The sequence below is a fragment of the Cavia porcellus genome, unplaced genomic scaffold (assembly GCF_034190915.1).
Source record: "Cavia porcellus strain 051 isolate PalLab524CR breed Dunkin Hartley unplaced genomic scaffold, mCavPor4.1 scaffold_25, whole genome shotgun sequence".
NCBI lineage: Eukaryota > Metazoa > Chordata > Mammalia > Rodentia > Caviidae > Cavia > Cavia porcellus.
Window position 1 is genome coordinate 40105180 of NW_026947508.1, and position 18613 is coordinate 40123792.

The 18613-nt window shown below is 42.5% G+C and overlaps 1 protein-coding gene across 3 annotated transcripts in view; it reads left to right on the plus strand.

Annotated features, from left to right (window-relative positions):
* Nucleotides 1-216: 216 nt before the first annotated feature.
* The window catches only part of Nsun4 (NOP2/Sun RNA methyltransferase 4), a 33810-nt gene continuing 15413 nt past the window's right edge, over nucleotides 217-18613 (plus strand). Inside the window, exons 1-5 of one of the 3 annotated variants that reach the window (XM_003462485.5) lie at nucleotides 217-647; nucleotides 4631-4965; nucleotides 10104-10258; nucleotides 13850-14010; nucleotides 17714-17838. In XM_003462485.5, coding sequence (XP_003462533.1) covers nucleotides 555-647; nucleotides 4631-4965; nucleotides 10104-10258; nucleotides 13850-14010; nucleotides 17714-17838 — 869 coding nt within the window. In that variant the 5' untranslated portion in view covers nucleotides 217-554. Of the gene's footprint in view, nucleotides 671-3628; nucleotides 3817-4630; nucleotides 4966-10103; nucleotides 10259-13849; nucleotides 14011-17713; nucleotides 17839-18613 lie in introns of those variants that run through there. The other 2 variants (XM_063236400.1, XM_063236399.1) reach the window with 2 other exon arrangements.

Consider the following 18613-nt stretch of genomic DNA (forward strand, 5'->3'; position numbering starts at 1 on the left):
ATTTCTAAAAACACTTATCTGCTAATGTCTCAATGGTGCAGACAAGTGCCCTGGGGCCTACAACATACATCATTTGAGAGGCTCTTTCAGAAAGATAATACAAGATGAAAGAGGCTGTGTAAATAAATGACAGGTCCTGAAATTTAAGCTTTATTAGCTTCACTGTAAATTCACCTCTGCCCACAAGACTGGTCAAATTTTTCCGTACCTTTGAATCTTAATGCGTGCCAATTTCTTCTGTAATTCTTTAATTAGCTCCTTCAGTACTGAAACGCCATCTTCCGGTACTCTGACCCCCGTAAGAAAGTGGCCTTTTCGGAGGCCCTCACATTGCTCTAAGTATCTAGAATCCAGTGCTGAACCTCTGGGTGTTGTTTCCCAGTAATTCCAGCTAACTCCAGCAGGACTAGGTTGCTAGAGCGTCAGAGACGTAATTCCCTCCTCCTTCCCCCGCCCCTTTTTCGGGCTCCTCCAACCAGCGCGCGCACGTCTGCGGAACCTGCAGGGCTTCCTATGAGGTTTCTGCCGGAATTACCCGGCGGCGCACTCCTGACATGGCTGCCCCGATAGTGAGGAGTGTTCGTGAGCTGATGAGGCTTGTGGACTTCGCGCTGGTCCCGCGGAGACATCGACATAAGAAGAAATGGGTAAGGGCTGGCCAGCGGCGTAGGTAGGAAGCTCTCCCTCCCATCACAGTTCCTCTTTCTCATCAGTAGCGTTTACCACTTCTGCTCCACTAGAACGCCTCGCCATCTTTTCTCGCGCCCCTGACAGTGTCGCTGACTTACGTCTGCAGCTCACGGTGGGTCTGCGCTTTTACTCGTCACGCTTTTCCTGAACCGTTTGCCAACTCCTGACTCCGCCCCCTTAAGTTACGTCATCGCCTGCCCCATTCTTTCCGTTAAGTCACCACCTCTTCCTGGTGCTTACCTTTCCCTTGGCACCCACTACTCCTGTCTCCCTTCCCTTTTCCTCCCTTTCCCCTTCCCTGCCCTCCCCTTTCTTTCCTTCCCCTTTTTTCCTACCCCAGTCCACCATGACTTCTCCTTTTCTCAAACTTTCAGCCCAGTTGCCTGCACCCGTTCGACAGCGTGCTAGCGATGACCCCTTCCCTCTTTCTTCAAATTGTGGAAAAGGATTCAGCCCTGCCCTCACCCTCGAACTGGGGAAAGGTTACAGTGACCACCCTGCCCATATTGTCAAGCCTTCCCCAAAGACAGGGAAAAAGTGCACTGACCTCCCTCACCCCAGAGACCCTTCATCTTGCCTCACTGGCAAGTCCCCCAGTGTACCTCGAAGGATCCCCTCCCCACCGCCACCAGCGCCTTCCTCATTCCCACAGAATTCTTTTGAACCCTGTTCTCCCATACTCCTTGGAAAGTCCTGTTGCCACGGACCTAGACTCTCTAATTCATCCCCTACAAGCCCTGGTCTTGATCGGTTAGGCATTCTGGGACCATCCCCTCCCCGTCAGCGAAGCCCTTATTGCAGTTTGGCCAGTACCCCAAGAATGCAGCGTCCTTGTCCTCCAAGTTCGCTCTTTGATCAGCACACTTACCTTTGTTACTGTAGTCCGGTGACCTTCACACCCCTCACTCAGCCCCCAGTAACCAGTCCAGTGACCTCCCCTCAGCTCATTCACATACCCTTGGAAACTGACCCCATAATTTCATCTCTCACCCTGGAGTCTGAGGGAACTTGTTCTATGATCTCACCTCCTCTTATTCGTAGGCCCCTGGGAACTGGACTTTCAGTTTCACCTCTGCTTGTTCATCGGCCCATGGGAACTAGAGCCATAGTTTCCACAACTGTTCCTCCTGGGGTATTGGAAACTGGGCCTGGGATCTCCCCTCTAGTCTCTCACTGGTCCTCAGGGAAGAATTATAATGACCCTCCCCCTCCTTCAGCATCTTCTCAACCTACTGACAGAAGTTCCCATGACAACCATAAGCCTTCAGACTCTTGTGAACCTACACCACAGCTTGATGTACCCCTTGGCAAAATTTGTGGCTCCTCACTTTCTTCTCAGGTGGGCATCTCTGGCTCTCCCAGCTCACCTCAGGAGGGTGCTTTTCATTATTCCCATATTTCTTCAGAGGCCCACATATCTGCCCCTGGGAGCCCTTATTGTGCCATCCGCTTACGCCCTGAGAATACTGGTTCTTCTTGTTCACCCCAGTTCCAGCCTCCCAAGAAACCTTGCTTTGAGTCCCTTCTTTCCTGGGGGACTGGTGGGAACTCCTACCTTCTCCTAAGCCCTGGCACCATGATTTCTGGTCCCCCCTGTCCTCCAGAGCCACCTCTTTCCCACTGTCCTTGTTCTGACCTTTATTTTCCTTCATCCCTGGGCAACCGATTTGTAGCTCCACCGCAGACAGTCCCCCAAAGAAGTTATAATGAACCTCCTCTCCCTACTCCAGTTTCTCCCCATACGAAGTCCCCCAAATCCTCAGAGGTAAGACAGCCACGTACACTTCACAAGTGTCGCTCCCTAGTCAACACTGCCCAATACACTCCTGACCTGCCCAAACCCCCTAAGGCTGGCACCTCTCCTCTGCCTCTCCACCAGCCCACTGGCCTCTCTGGTACTTCTTGTATGGAGTCATCCATCACAGCTCCTTTAGATTGCTGCACTAAAGAACTTGCCACAGGTGTTCCCTTACCCAGTAGGGTCCCTGGAGTCATCAAAACTATTTCCCCTACTTCTCTTCCTCTCTGTGTTCCTTGTGATCCTGTCTTACCCAATAGTTATGCTACGAGTAGTCCCCATGGAGCCTCCTTGGTATCCCCCTGCAATACCCATATGTGTTCTGTAGTTCCTCCCACCTCTAATCCTTGTCCACCCTCTAGTTCCCTCATTCACTCTACAAGGTCCCCTCAGTGTCATAATCAGCCTATAGTACCCCCCTGTGGTACCTATGGTGCTCCCAGGGGCCCACCCCTACTCCCTTGCAAACCTGTGATGCCTCCTTGTTCTACCCACATCTATTCTTTTATCCCTCTGAGAACACCTTTTGACCCCCAGTGTCTACCCATTGTCCCCCGAGCTCAACCCTCCCCTGATAATATACCCTGTGGCCTTCACACCTACTCTGTAGCCTCTCAAGGCCCCTGCAAAGAGCCCCCCCAGATCCCCTATTGCTGCCCTTTGCCTTCACCCAGAAGCTCTACCTGTAGCACTAATCAAAGCTGTAGTTCAGTCATTGTGAGTGAATGTCAGAGTACTGACAACCAGAGCAAGAGCAGCTCCGAAAGCAAAAGTGTGAGCCGGAGCAAGAGTTCGCATCGTAGCCGAAGTAGGAGCCAGAGCAGTAGTCCTCGCCAGGTCATAATTCAGGACCAGAGTAAGAGTCCTCGTGATGGCCGAAGTCGGAAACAGAATAAGAGTACCCGTGGTGGTAAAAGACAGGGCCAGAGCAAGAGTCCTCGCAAGAGTCGGAAACGGAGCAAGAGTCCCCAAAATAAGAAGAAATGAGAGCAGAAATTCTGAGGAGACCGAAAATCTAGGCCAAAACAAAAGTACAGTTAGTAGCAAGACTGCCAATAGTAGCAAGCATTCCAGCTGTGGCGACCAACACCAAATTGTGGACTTCATTTCTATTTTAATCTATCTTCGTACTCTTCAGGCCTAACTTATGTGCCTCACGGCTATCCCCATAGCAATCACTCTTGAAGTTCTTGATTTGGTTCATACCTCAAAGACTTTGTGAGCCCTCTTTATTCCTTATCTTACTCCGGAGGCCTGAAAGCTCTCCCCAGAACAACCTCAACCCTATAATTCTGAGCCTTATGTTGCTACTCACTGTGTAATCCTAGGTAAGTTACCCTCATCCCTCTGTCAAATAGGAAAGTTTTTGCTTTTGTTTTTTGTATTCTACTGAGCACTTTTCTTCTAGTGTTAACGTAAGCTAGTAGACACAGTTTTTGGCAAGTAGAAGGGGTGTTCAGAATCAGAGTGTCTTTTTTTTTTTTTTTTTTTTTTGCCTAAAGCTTTCCTAGGGTTTCTGTAGTCTCTTCCAGACTTCTGCAGCCCCTCCCATTAAGTCTTCTCTTGAGCGTCCATTTGCTTAAATTTTTCTCAATCCAAGCCTCCCTCCCTGCATTTCACAGTGCTTGGGGTAAAACCCAGGGCATCACTTGTGGTAGGCAAGTGCTCTAATACTGATTGACACCTCAGTCCAAGAGTTTCTTTTTTGATGACCTCCCTTCTGCCCACAACAGTTATTGTAAGAAGTCCACTTACCTTTCATAATCCTGAGATGGAAAGGCCAGCTTCTCATTACTTTTTCCCCCCATTTATTTATTTGATTGGTTTTGGTTTCTTGAGATGGGGTCTTATAGTTCAGGGTGGCCTGGAACTGCAAGAACTCACTATGTAGTCCAGGCTAGGCTCAAACTCATGGTGATCCTTCTTAGCCTGCTGAATGCTGGGATCACAGGCATGTGTGCTGCGACGCCCATCCCTCCTCTTTACTTTTCTCTACCACACTTCTGTAGTGACAGGCAGAGGCAAAATGCAAAGGCGGGAGTGGACATTTAGCTGGTTCTGAGTTTGCCCCTGAGTTCTGAGGTTTCACTGAGGTCCAAGGCAGGAGTGGGAAGATCAGTAAGCCTGCCCTTTCTCTTTCAGGCTGCCACAGAACCCAAATTCCCTGCCACTCAACTGGCTCTGCAGAATTTTGACATGACCTACAGTGTGCAGTTTGAGGATCTTTGGCCATCAATCCGAGTCAGTCTTCTCTCAGAGCAGAAGTATGGTGCACTGGTCAATAATTTTGCTGATTGGGATTGTGTGAGTGCTAGGCTGGAGCAGCTAAATGCCAAGGACTTTGTGAGTGAAGCCATCTCCCACTGGGAACTGGAAGCTCAGAGTGGCCATTCTGCAGCCCCATCCCCAGCTTACAGTCCAAACCTTCGATGCTTCACTTTTGCCAGAGGGGATGTCAGCCGCTTCCCTCCTTCCAGGTGAGATGTAGAGCCATGGCTGGGTCTGTTCTGAGTGCTTGTTGAAAGTAGACTGAAGAGACCTAGCTCCTGGCCTCTGTAATAAGAATTGTGGTTAATGCTTCTGGTGTGCTTCTGCAGACTGGGTGTTTATCTACATGCTGTACCTATGTTAAGTCATTTCTGTCAATAGACAGATGAGGTAGGTAATATTATGCTGCTCTTTTACATTTGAGGAAACTTAGGTTCAAAGAAGCTAAGGTACTTGCTTCGAGTTGTTCAGTTAGTGGTGCAGCTAGTATTTAGACCCAAGTGGTTGTCCCTAGAATCTAGGCTTTGAAGCTCAGTGTTAGTTGCAGAATGTGGGAATTCAATTTTTATTTTTGATTTTTGTTGAGACAAGGTCTCACTATGTAGTCCAGGCTGGCCCAGGCAATCCTGTTGCCTCAGCCTCTCCATTACAGGCATGAGCCACCATGGCTTGATTTTTTAATTTAATTTTTTAGTGCTGGGTTTTGAACCTAGGGCCTTCACACTGAATTCATCCCCAACCCTTTTTTTTTTTTTTTTTTTTGTCTTTTTCATTGTTTTATCGGTACCAGGGATTGAACTCACGACTGCCTGCTTGCAAGGCAGACGCTTATGCTGCTGAGCTAAATCCCCAGTCCAACCCTTTTTTTTTTGAGACAGGGTCTAGTTAAGGCTGGCCTCAAACTTTGATTCTCTTGCCTCATCCTCCTGTAGTACTGGGATTATAGATGCATACTGCTGAATTGACTTTGAAGGCTTTATTGATTCATTTGACAAATATTATCTATCAAGTGCCAGGCATTTAAGTGTCTGGGTTAGTAATATATAGATAGATCTTCATGGAGGTTCTAGTCCAATGAGGAAGACAGATATTTAAAATGATTTATGGTTACGTTAAGTTCTACAAAGGAAAAGTATAAAATGCTATGAGGTTTCATAATTACCAGGAGATTTAACCCAGTTTTTTCTTTCTTCCTTTTTTTCTTTTTTAACCTATTTTTTTCTGAGGATGCGAAGTGTGTGTGTGTGTGTGTGTGTGTGTGTGTGTGTGTGTGTGTTGTGTGTGTGTGTGTGTGTTGTGTGTTTTGAGACAGGGTCTCACTGTGTAGTTCAGGCTGACCTTGAACTTACTGTGTAGCACAGGCTGGCCTCAAACTCAGGGTGATTCTTACCTCAGCTTCTCAGGTGCTAGAATGACAGATTTGTGCCACCACACCTCACTTACTGTCTGGCTGGCTTTCTTCTTTCCTGCCTTCTCTCTCTCCCTTTTTCTTTCTGTCTTTCTCTTTTTTTTTGAGACAGAATTTCAGTATATAGTTCAGGCTGCCCTTGACCTCACTGCTGGTCTTGGACTCAAGGCAGTCCTCCTGCCTCAGCCTCCCAATTGCCCTAGATTACAGACATGGACTACCATACCCAGTGTCTGTCTGTCTGTCTGTCTTTCTTTCTTTCTTTCTTTCTTTCTTTCTTTCTTTCTATCCTTCTATCTTTCTTTCTTGTCTTTGTTTTTTTGAAATTTAAGGTAAGACCCAAACACTGAAGTAAAGCTGGTGTTATGGGACTGGAATCAGAGTAAGAGGCTATATAAATGGTAGGCTACTTAGTAGGCAGGAGCCAGATTAGGAAGGTTTGATAAATCGTATGAAATTCTATCTAGGACTTTTTCTCTGAGAATAAGAGGAAGCCTGAAAGGTTTTAAGTTAGGGAATGATTTGACCAGATTTGAATTTCTAAAATGTTACTCTGGCTGGTGTGCAAAACAGATTGTAGAAAGATAGGAATGGAAATGAGGATATAAATTAAGAGGGTTTTATGACTGTCTTGGCTATTGGCCTGAGGGAGGAATGAATGGTGAGGCCGGAAAAGTATCTAGAAGGACTGTATGTGGGAATGTTGGATGCCAGGAGTTTCCACATTGGGAGAAAGGGATTTATCTGGTGACTCTGAGTTGCTTTTTGGTAGCTGAGGGCAGAATGGCTTCAGGCCATGTGTCCTTTAGTACAAACTGCTATAGTTACTAAAATTTGTTCTAGAGAACCGCCAAAAAGGTCATTCTAAGCAAATGAAAGCTAGTAATGCACAGTGGTTATCAGCATAAACTTTGGAGTCAGGCAGACCTAGATTTGGATACTGTCTTTATCACCTGTTGGATGTGTGGCATTGTGTACTGAACCTTGGTTTCCTTATCTGAAAATAATAGTAGATAGATAATAATAGTATTATTTGGAAGATAATGATAGTGATAGCTAATAATATAGCTTATTATGTGTCAGTTACTGTTCTAAGCACTTTATTTTTTGGTGTTTGGAAACAGGATTTCACTATGTCAATAGCCCAGACTGGTCATCCTCCTACCTCAGCTTCCTGAATGTTGGGATTGCAGGTGTGTGTCACCATACCTGGCCTTTTAATTCTCATAGTAACCCTATCTTACAAGTACTCTTATTGCAGGTGGAAAAAACTAAGGTGTAGAGAAATTGAAGAATTTGTGAAAGTCACACTGATGAGTAACTGGATTGGGTTTGAGGTGTAGGCAGTTGGGCCCTGAAACCTGGGTTTACCTATTTCATTGTGCTATGGCACAGATTAAATGTAATTATGGCCCGGTGTGATAGTACATTTCTATAATAATCCTAGTACTCAGGAGGTTGAGGCAGGAGGATCACCATGAGTTTGAGGCCAGCCTCAAAGACCCTGTCTCAAAAAAAAAAAAAAAAGAAAGAAAAAGAAAAGAAATTATGTATATTAAACATATACTGTAGTGCATGAAATATAGCACTCATCAGTAGCACCTTTTGCAATTGATGGTATTCTCATCAGTTATGCTTAGGAAGCTTCCTTTAGTTGCTGTGTAGGTATAAATAGATGGTACCAAGTTTAGAGACCAGTGCTGAGGCACTGGCTTTAGGTGAAACCACACAGTAAGAACCGTGTGGTTTCTTAAGTTGCTTGAGGTGCTTGACACTGATTCCAGGGGTTTCTACTCAGGAAGGTTACCCTGAGAGTGAGGAGAGTGAGCAATGATGGGAGATGTATGGAGGTGGTTTTTCCTTTTCCCCAAACTCCCACATGTCTGATTTTTTCCACTTTTATCTTGAACTCCCTGTAAAGTCAGTGGGCTCTTAACTTCTCAAGGTTCCCAGAGATTCTGGGAACCTTCTGAAATTGTTTGTAAAATTGTACTTTTTTTTTTTTTTTCAGAAAGACTAGCTTTTAGCTGATTCTCAAAAACTGTGAGCCAAAAAAGTTTAATATGGGATAGAAGAAACTTGATGAAGGTGGCTTTCTTGGCCTACTGGTGGCATGGTAACAGCCCTGTGCCTTCCTCAGATTTCTCAGTGCTTTTGTTATTCTCCTTTGTGAGGCAGAGGCACAGATACTCTTAAGTGTGGTTTGACTTTGAAAATATCCTTGTTGGGTATTGGAGCATATGCCTATAATTGATGCACTTGGGAGGCAGAGGCAGGAGGATTGCCATGAATTTTATAAAAACAGAAGCAAAAAAAAAGAAAGAAAGAAAGAAAGAAAAAAAATTGCCATATCAAACCTAAGTCTGTTGGTGAATGCTTGAGGAACTACAACTTGGGGACTGGCTATTGTAGCTTTTGTAACTGACCATGAGTGGTGCTGTGTGTTATCACATCCTTCTCCTCCTCCTGTTAGGGTTTCTGTGTCCTTGATCTGTTCCCAATGCTGAGCTGTCTCAAGCAGTGGAAATACTGCTCATCACCAACAGGCCTTAAGACAGTTGTCCTACAACTAGGAAGTTGTTTTTTGAGTCTGTTACTGATCATTCCTCCCTTTCTTACCCACACTTCCTACCTGGTGTCTCTGTCTGTAGCTTACCTACCTTTCTGAAACTCAGGTCTCTTTAGTTGGGTCATTTTCCTTAAAAATTTTTGGTCCAGACTCCATAGCATTCATTTTAAGACCTCAGTCTGCTTTCCAGCTTCAATCTTAACACATCTTGTATTTCTGCCACACCAGATTCCTCACTACCATTCTGACAGAAGGTATGAATTTGTATGTTTCTATGCCTGGCTTTTTCTTTTTTCTTCTGCTTAGAATGTTCCTTTTCTCTTTTTACTTAATGAAGGCCTCTGTTTCCTTCCCCTTTGAATCTGTAAAGCACTTTGTATCTCATTGTGTAACCCAATATAACTGAGTTCCTACTTTGTACCAGGCACTGTCTCAGGAATTGGGAACAGAATGAGCAGAGCAGACAGAATCCCTCCTGTCACAGAGTTAATATTCTAATAGGGCAAGATAGAAAAACAAAACACACAAACATCTGTATTTAAAACATGAATAACAAGTGTTTTAAATACAAATAATACAGGGAGACATAGAAGATAATGGAAATAGGGGCTATTACTTGAAATAGAATGGTCAGGGAATGCCAGTGCTCTGATGAGGTAACTTTCTTTTTTTTTTTTTTTTTTTTTTTTTTTTTTGTAATTTTAAACTTTGGCTGTACTTATTATTTTTTTTTAATTTTATTTAATGATGAGGTAACTTTCGAGAAGAGACCTGAGAGTAGTGAGGAAGCACATAGGGATGTTTGAAGGTACAGTGTTGAGGCAGAAGGCATAGAAGTATAGGACCTGAGACAGAAATAGTAAGGTGGTGGTATAGCTAGATTGAGTTGCTATGTATGTATGTGTGTGTGTGTGTGTGTGTGTGTGTCTGTCTGTCTGTCTCTCTCTCTCTCTCTCTCTCTCTATATATATATATATATATATATATATAAATTTTAGGGGGGGTGGTACTGGGGATTGAACTCAGGGTCTGTGCACTTTTTTGTTTTTTGTTTTTTTATTTTTATTTTGCAACAGGGTCTCACTAAGTTGTCCAGGCTGGCCTTAAACTTGCAGTCCTCTTCTCTCATCCTCTCAGAGTACTGGAATTACAGACATGAGCCATAATACCTAGCTTGATCTATTTTAAAAGATTTACCCAGGACACTGTGTAGATGAATGAATGAGAGAGAGAATAATTGAGTGTGAGTCTAAGAAATTAGTTTTTTTTGCTGAGCAGAACTCAGTACCTCTGAGAGCATGGACTTGGTGGTGTGACTCCCAGTGGATGTCCTGACCTGGAATTTAACATTAAGATGGTCTTTTTTGCAGACTTGGCAGCCTGGGTGTTATGGACTACTACCTGATGGATGCTGCCTCCTTGCTACCTGTCCTGGCTCTTGGCCTTCATCCTGGGGATACTGTGCTTGACCTGTGTGCAGCCCCTGGGGGAAAGACACTAGCACTGCTTCAGACTCTCTGTTGCGGTAAGTCAGGGTGTGGATGTTTTGTACTGTTTCCTACATTTTATTTTTGTTTTTTAGAACTGAGGATCGACCGCATGACCTCATGCCCGCCAGGCAGGCTCTTGCGCTGCTGAGCTAAATCCTCGCCTGGTGTGGATGTTTTGGGCCGGGGTAGCTCTCCCCACTCATCTAGTCACATTGAGTATGGTGAACTTTCTGCTCCTAAGGTCAGAAAGGAGGAGATATTGTTAAATTGTGTGTATTTTTTATTTGCAGTTATTGCCTCTTTTTTTCTCTGTCAGCTGGTCAAGGAACATGACTAAGCAAGGCCTCTGAAGGCAGATTAAAGGAAAATTCCCAATTCATTACATGACCCTTTCATCCCACTGCCTGTGTTTGCTTTGTCTCTAAGATTAAATCTTACTTTCTTGGCCTGCAGCTAAAATAGTTAAGATCTGTTGAAGTCCCATTTACAGGTTTATATATTTCTCTTCATCAGGCTTTGTGTGCTTCAGACATACCCTGCTCCTCTCTGTTGGCTGAATAAGGCTTTATTCCTGTTATACTTTCTGAAGAATCCCTCAGCCCACCAAAGCTGGGTTGAGCTTTCTATACTTAGCTCCAAGCTGCTACCTCCAGGAAGTTTTTCCTCAAGCCAGTTCATAAATGACCTCTCTTTCTTCTGTGCTCCCAAATCAAGAACATCACCCTTGCAACTGTTAACCTGTTAGCTTTAGCTTTACCTCAGAGTTTTACTGGATATGGATCTTTCCCTCTTCAAGATTATGAATTTCTTAAATCAGACACACATGTGTAAACATTGTATTGTCTCATTGATGTGAGAAGCTGAAACATATATATATATATAAATAGTTAAGATAGTTATATTACTGATTTCTCTGAGTTCAATGAAAAGAAAGATTTGTGCTGATATTGTTCAGACAGTTGAATGCAGATGTCTTATGCTCTGGATGAATGATTTTGGGGATGACAATGTATAATATATGTACCATTGTTACCCCCTGAGTGATGTGTTTTCTTCTTCTTCTTTTTTTTCTCTTTGAAATAAAATGGATTGGAAAAAAAAAGATTATGCATTTCTAAGCTGAATGTGGTAGTACATGTCTATAATCTCAGTTTTTTGGAGGCTGAGGCAGGAGGATTCCCTGAAGTTTGTGGCCAGCTGGGCTACATAGTGAGTTCAAATTCATCCTGAACTGGATACTGAGACCCTGTCTCAAAAAAAAAAAAAAAGAAAAGAAAAGAAAAGAAAAAAAAAAAAAAAAGAAAGAAAAGAAAAAAAAGAAAAGAAAAAGATTATAAATTTCTTGGGGACAGCTCAGGTATTTTTGTTCACAATGATTGGGCATTGAACTTAGAGCAAGCACTCTACCATTGAACTACAGCCCCAGTCTCAATCCAAGGCTTATTATTTACCTCAGTTGGTGAGTCCTGGCCTTCTGCACTGCAGGTGCTGTCACTTTAGCCATCTACTGGCCAACATCTTACCTTAAAATGCTATGAAGCACACAGATTTTTTTTCCCTTTGGGAACTGAGAAGTAGCACAGAGGGCTGTGATTTTCATATTCTACCTGGAGCTAGGCTAGGTTTTACATGCCATGCATCTAAGTGAGTTGGCCTTGAATCCTTCTATTTCAGTTCTTGCAGAGTTCAAGTTAGCATCCAGCCTCATAAGCCTCATAAGCTCATGGCTGATTCAGAGAACTATCATATTTTAGTCACAGACTTCTAGAATTCCAGAGGGAGAGGAGAAAAGATGTGAATGAACACCACATGAAGGAGAGCCCAGCATGAGTGCTGGGCTATGCTGATCTGCCTAAGTGCTGTAGGATGCTTCTGATGGGAGACAGGGATGTGGTTACTTGGAATGGGAGAATTTGAGCTAAAGGAGAGAAAAGGGCAAAGGAGATAGAATTGAGTTGCTGAGTTACTGGCACCTCTTCTTCATTCCAGCTCTTCACTCACGTGCCTGACTTCCTGATTCCAGGAAGACAGGATCACAGAATTTTAATGCAAGAAGGGAACTTAAAAGAGTTTCCTTGTTCAGCCCTTCTAGTTTGTAAAGGGGAAAACAACTCTGGTGAGATTATAAAACTTAAATTTTACAAGAGCTGGAAGTAGAGCCAGAACTGGAACCTATCTTTTCTCCTTGAGCAGAGTATCTGATTTTTACATTGTTGGGTGCCAAAAACTGGGGCATTTCTAGCTGGGCATAGAGACATGCACCTGTAATCTCAGCAACTCTGGAAAGCTGAGGCAAAATGATTGTAAATTCAGAGCCAGCCCAGTCAATTTAGCAATTTAATGAGGTATTATCTCAAAATAAAAATTTAAAAAGGATGGATATATAGCTTAGTGCAAGTCTGGGTTCAGTCCTCAGTGCTGAAGACAAAAAAACAAAATAAAAATAAAATTGGAAAGAAAGAAAAGAAATTTCTTACAGAGACACTAAAACTGGTTCATGTCACATAAGGTGTATGTATACTCTCCAGTTCCTACATCTCCTGTTGCTTCTTGATTCAGACTGAGTGTCACCTGTGAGATACTTCTTGCATTCCTATCTGTTGAAAAATACAAACTGAAACTGGGTGCATGCCTTTGGGAGGCTGAGGCAGGAAAACTGCAAATTCAAGCCCAGGGACAATTTAGCAATACATTGTCTCAAAAATAAAAAGGGCTAGGATGTAGCTCAGTGCAAAGGACATGAGTTTAATCCTGAATGCTGCAAAAAAGAGAGAGCAGAATGTTTCAGGAGTAGTGGGGTTCACCAGGAGTGGTGGCTAATGCCTGTAATCACAACACTTGGAAGGCTCAGGCAGGAGAATTGCTGCAAGTTTGAAGCCAGCCAAAGCTACATAGTAGAGTTCAAGGCCATTCTGAATTACAGAGCAAGACTCTGTCTCAAAAAAAAAAAAAAAAAAAAAGAAAGAAAGAATAGTGGGTTTCTGGGTATAGTAGCCTGCATCTGTAGTCTCAGCTATTCAGGATGTTGAAACAGGAGGATCATTTGAGTCCAGAGATTTCAAGCTAACCTGGTGCTATTTTAAAAAAAAAAAAAAAAGTTGTGCATGGTGGTATACACCTGTAATTCTAGCACTTGGGAGGCAGAGACTGGAGAATCGCCTGGAGTTCAAGGCCAGCATGAATTATATACTAAGACCCTGTCTCAAAAAACCCAAAACCCAAGAAACAAAAGGGTAGAAGAGAGCATATTTTCTTAGCAATAAATACTCATATTTGGCCTCCTTTATTTGCTTAGCCTTTCTTGGCCAGCAGGTGTTGGTGGATGTGCCTTATAGGTAGCTGTCCTGACAGCCTACTCTCCAGAGAGTTGATTTGGTGCCATGTACATAATAAAAACCTTATCCATGGGGTCTGCATTGACTGGCTGTGCCTGAGAATTAATGTGAGTCTCCATCAGTACCACTGCTGGAGGGAGGGATGCTTTATTGGACTATGGCTTCTGTAATCAATCTATCTATATCTATCTTTCTTTCTATACTGAAGATTGAATTCAGGGCTTTATATGTGCTAGGCAAGTGTTCTATCACTGAGCTACATTCCCAGCCCTAATATTTTCATTTCTACAGGCAACCTTGCTGCCAATGATCTGTCCACTTCTCGGACAGGTAGACTACAGAAAGTCCTTCAAAGCTATGTGCCTCAAGATATCAGGGAAAAGAATCAAGTTCGAGTTACTTCCTGGGATGGAAGGAAGTGGGGAGAACTGGAAGGAGACACTTATGACCGAGTGAGTAATTCTTTTTTTTTTTTTCTTTTTGAGACAGGGTTTCACTGTACAGTTCAAGCTGGCTTTAAACTCACCTGGTAGCCTAGGCTGGCCTTGAACTTGCATCGATCCTCCTGTTTTAGCCTCTGAGTGCTGGGATTACAGGTGTGCCAGCATGCTCGACCCTAGTAATTCTATTTTTTTTTTTTTTTTTTTTGGTCTTTTTCCTTTTTATGGGTACCAGGGATCGAACTCACGACCGCCTGCTTGCAAGGCAGACGCTTATGCCGCTGAGCTAAATCCCCAGCCCCCGCCCTAGTAATTCTTGATTGAGGATATCCACTTTAAATTTTTGTTTTGTTTTGTTTTTTTGAGACAGGGTCTCATTGTGTAGTTTAGGCTGGCCTTGAACTCACTATATAGCCCTGGCTGGTCTCAGATATGTGGCAATTCTATCTCAGCCTCCCAAGTGCTGGAATTACAAGTGTGTGCCACCATGCCCAGCTACCCCTACTCCTCCGCTTTTTGTGTTTGTTTGTTTGTTTTGGTCTTTTTGAGACAGAGTCTCTATGCAGTTCACACTGGCTTGGGCTCACTTTGTAGCCCAGACTGGTCTCGAACTTGCAAATGATTCTCCTGCCTCAGCCTCCCAAGAGCTGAGATTACAGGAGCATGCCACCAAGCCTGGCTACTGGCCCCTTTTTTTTGGTACTGAGAATCAAACTCATGACTTTGCATTTGCCAAGCAGGCACTGTACCACTGAGTTATATCCCTAGCCTTAGCCTCTATTTTTTACTCTTCTTTATTTTTTTTCTTCATGACTCAATCTGAATATTTTATTTTCACCTAATTCACTAATCCTTTCTTAAACTCTTATCTAATATGTAATTAAATATATCTACTATATTCTTAGTTTCAATCATTGTATTTTACAGTATTAGGATTTCTGGTTCTTTTTTAAAATTTTTGTAGAAACTTTTTCATCTCACTTTTTAATATATTGTGACTTTTGAAATACTTCTTTCTGATAATTTCAGTGTTCAGTCTTTCATGAGTCTGCTTGTGCTATCATATTTTTTTGTGTATATGTGATGCTAAGGATTGAACCAAGGGCCTCATACATACTGAACAGATGTTCTACCACTGAGTGACACTTCTGTTACCAGGTAGCTCCTTTTAGAAGAGGCTTGCCAAATAAATGTTACCAGGTTTTAGATCACTAGTCTTTCCTTCTGGAGTTAAGATTTCAGGGTTTTCTCATCTCAAACAGAGAATTAAATGAGATGAGCAAAAATGCAGTGGCAAAGTTTATTAGAAAAGTAAAAGTGAAGAGTAAGGGAGAGGGCTAGGGATTTAGCTAAGCAGTATAAGCGCCTGCCTGGCAAGCACGCAGTTGTGAGTTTGATCCCTGGTACCATAAAAAAAGAGTAAGGGAGAAACTGGCCCAAGCTCTGCAAAGTGAGCTTGGGCCAAGTAGAAGAGGAAAAAGCAAGATAAAAGTACACCCTGGAGGAAGCAGGGATGACTATCCAGGAGGAAAGCCGTGGTAGCAAGCTCTTGTGGTGTCACTCCTTTATGCTGTCTGAATCTTGAGGAGACTCATGAGAACTGGTGGCAGACCTCCTACCTCAGGTTCCCAGGATCCTAGATACTGAGCTTACAGGCATGTGCCATCATGCCCAACTTCTCTTGGTGTTTTGGTTATTTGGATTTTATCTTCTGGTAAATTAGTAATTTTTTTTTTTTTTTTTGGTCTTTTTCCTTTTTATCAGTACCGGGGATCGAACTCACGACTGCCTGCTTACAAGGCAGGCGCTTATGCCGCTGAGCTAAATCCCTAGCTCCCGAATTAGTAATTTTTAATATCGAATGCCAACACTGTATAATGAATTACAAGGATAATTTGAGCCTCTAGATGCTGCTAGTTTCCTTTAAAAAGATTTTGATTTGCTTTAGTACAACACTTAACTGTAAGGCATATCATCTTTATTCAGTGTAAGCTGATTCAAGGTTGGTCTTTGTGAAGGCTGTTCACTTTCCAGTTTTCCAGCTTTCCTCTGTATCTAGGGTATTAAATTTCGGGGGCTGACTCAAAGGAGAAGGTATTTGTTTACTAGCATGCTCTTTGAAGATTTGGCTTTGGTATGGGTTTTCATTCCAGTGTCTCATTTCACATGGGAAATGCTGTTTTTTGTCCTTCTAGGCTTTTACTTAATAGGAATTAGTAAAAAACAAAACAAAGCATAAACCATTAGCTGGGCATGGTAGCACATGTCCATAATCTCAGCAGTCTAGTAGACTGAGGAAGGAGGATAGCAGATGGCAATCCAGGCTGGACAGTTTAGTGATTTAGCAAGACTCAGTCTCAAAAAAAAGTGTAGAGATGTTGCTCAGTACAAAAGGCCTAGAAGGTTCTAGGACCTTCTAGGCCTAATTTAACTTAGTCCCCAGTATTGTACTGAAAACAAAACAATGCAACCCCAGAGGCCATTAACTTTAGCTTTTTACATGCCTTCTTAGATTTATTTTCCTTTTTTTTTAATTCTCTTTTGGAGGTTTTTGTAATCTTTGAATGCTACATTTAAATTTTTCAAATACATTTTACCCAGCCTTGTAAAGTTTTGTTGTCATAACAGTTTTTAGTAAATCTAATTTACTATATATTAATAGAAAAAAAAGTATTAAATTCTTCTATGAGATGGTTTCTAGAATATCTCAATGCAAACAAACAAATGTACCAAAAAACAAAGAATATCACAGTGGTCCTTCTGTGGACATCCCCATTAATTAGTATTTCATTTTTCTTGTGAAGGACAGCCTCATCATAGTTCCATAAAGCCTGAGTAAAATATGAGGTGATCGTTTTTCTTACTCTGTATACACTGAATCTATCAAGGCAGCTGAGAACACATCAGAATGTTGAATGCTGGGTAATTTTTTAATTTAGTTAGAATTTCTGCTTAACTGAAACAGATGTTTTCCAAAGATAATTATACTTTCTGAAACAAAAAAGAATTTTTTTTTGGTATTGGGATCAAACTCACAACCTTGCACTTGCCAGGCAGGTGCTTATGCCACTGAGCTAAAGCCCCAGCACAAACTACTACTACTACTACTACTACTACTACTACTACTACTACTACTACTACTATTATTATTATTTTGTTACCAGGGATGGAACTCATGACTTCATGCTTACCAGGCAAGGCTTGAGCTGCTGAGCTAACTCTCCGGCGCTAAAAATTTTTTCTTTAGTGTTTAGGACACAGTAGGCTTTTAGTGATGCCTGAGTCACTTTATATTTCTTACTTTAAAACATTTTCCTATTAGATCTGACATTGTTTTAATTTAACTTTGAATCCAAATTTTGTTGTTTGATATTGTCTGTAAATTGAGCATTATAACATCTATGAACTGGATGTTTTCATCCAAGTAGGTAAGAATACACCCCTGAATCACTCTCAGTTGATATTCTTTAATTTTATATTTATTTATGTATTGATTTGGGCTTTTTGACTATTCACAAATATTGCTGAATATACTATTTCCCACTCATATATTGCACAGTTGTCTAAAAGGCTAAAATAAGTAGCTTTGTCAGGTTTTCTGAAATGGAAGGATGGGAAGAAGGAACACTTCAGGAACCTTCTAGGCCAAAGTTTTAAGACAGCTTATGGCTTCAGTAGGAGGAACTTTAATGCTTTACCCTTTACCTCTGAGCAGGTGCTGGTAGATGTGCCCTGTACCACAGACCGACACTCGCTCTATGAGGAAGAGAATAACATTTTTCAGCGGTCAAGGAAGAAGGAGCGACAGATGTTGCCTATGCTGCAGGTGCAGCTACTCGCGTGAGTGATAGATTTACAAAATCTCAAGGATTTGTGCCTGAGTGCGCTAGGATTCTGGGCATTTGGGAGATTGGAGGAGTCAGAAGTTTTTGCTAAGACCGTTACCCATGGAAGGGTCTTACAGCTGGAGATTTGCTGAAGGGGACATGTGATGGTCCTTCTCTGGAACATTAAAAACACTATCTGGTAGGACATATCAGGGAATCCCATAAAAATTTACTCATGCTGTTTTGCCCTCAATACCAGTGACTTGCATATTTGAAAAATAGCTATTACCAGACTCAATGGTGTATACTTGTAATCTCTGCTACTTGCAAGGCTGGGAAGGAGGATCACATAAGCCCAGAAGTTTGGAGCTGCCCTGGATTCTAGCCTGGGAAAAATAGTGAGACTGCTTCTTTAAAAAAACGGAAAGAGCCAGTCATGGTGGTGCATACCTATAATCCCATCACTTGGGAAGCTGGGGCAAGGAGGATCACTGTGAGTGTGAGGCCAGCCTGCACTACATAGAGAGACTCTGTCTCAGGGGGGAAAAAAAAGGAAAAGCTCAGCGTGGTGGTGTACTCCTATAATCCCAGCACTCGGAAGGCTGGAGCAGGAGGATTGCCACAAGTTCAAGGCTATCCTGGACTACAGTGGGAGACCCTGTCTTAAAATACAAAACAAAACAAAGAAAGAAAAAGAAAGAAGGGAGATAGGGAAAGAGGAAGAGAAAGGAAAAGAAAATGAACTACTGAGGGCTGAGGTAAAAAGTCAGAGTATCACCAGCTTTAGG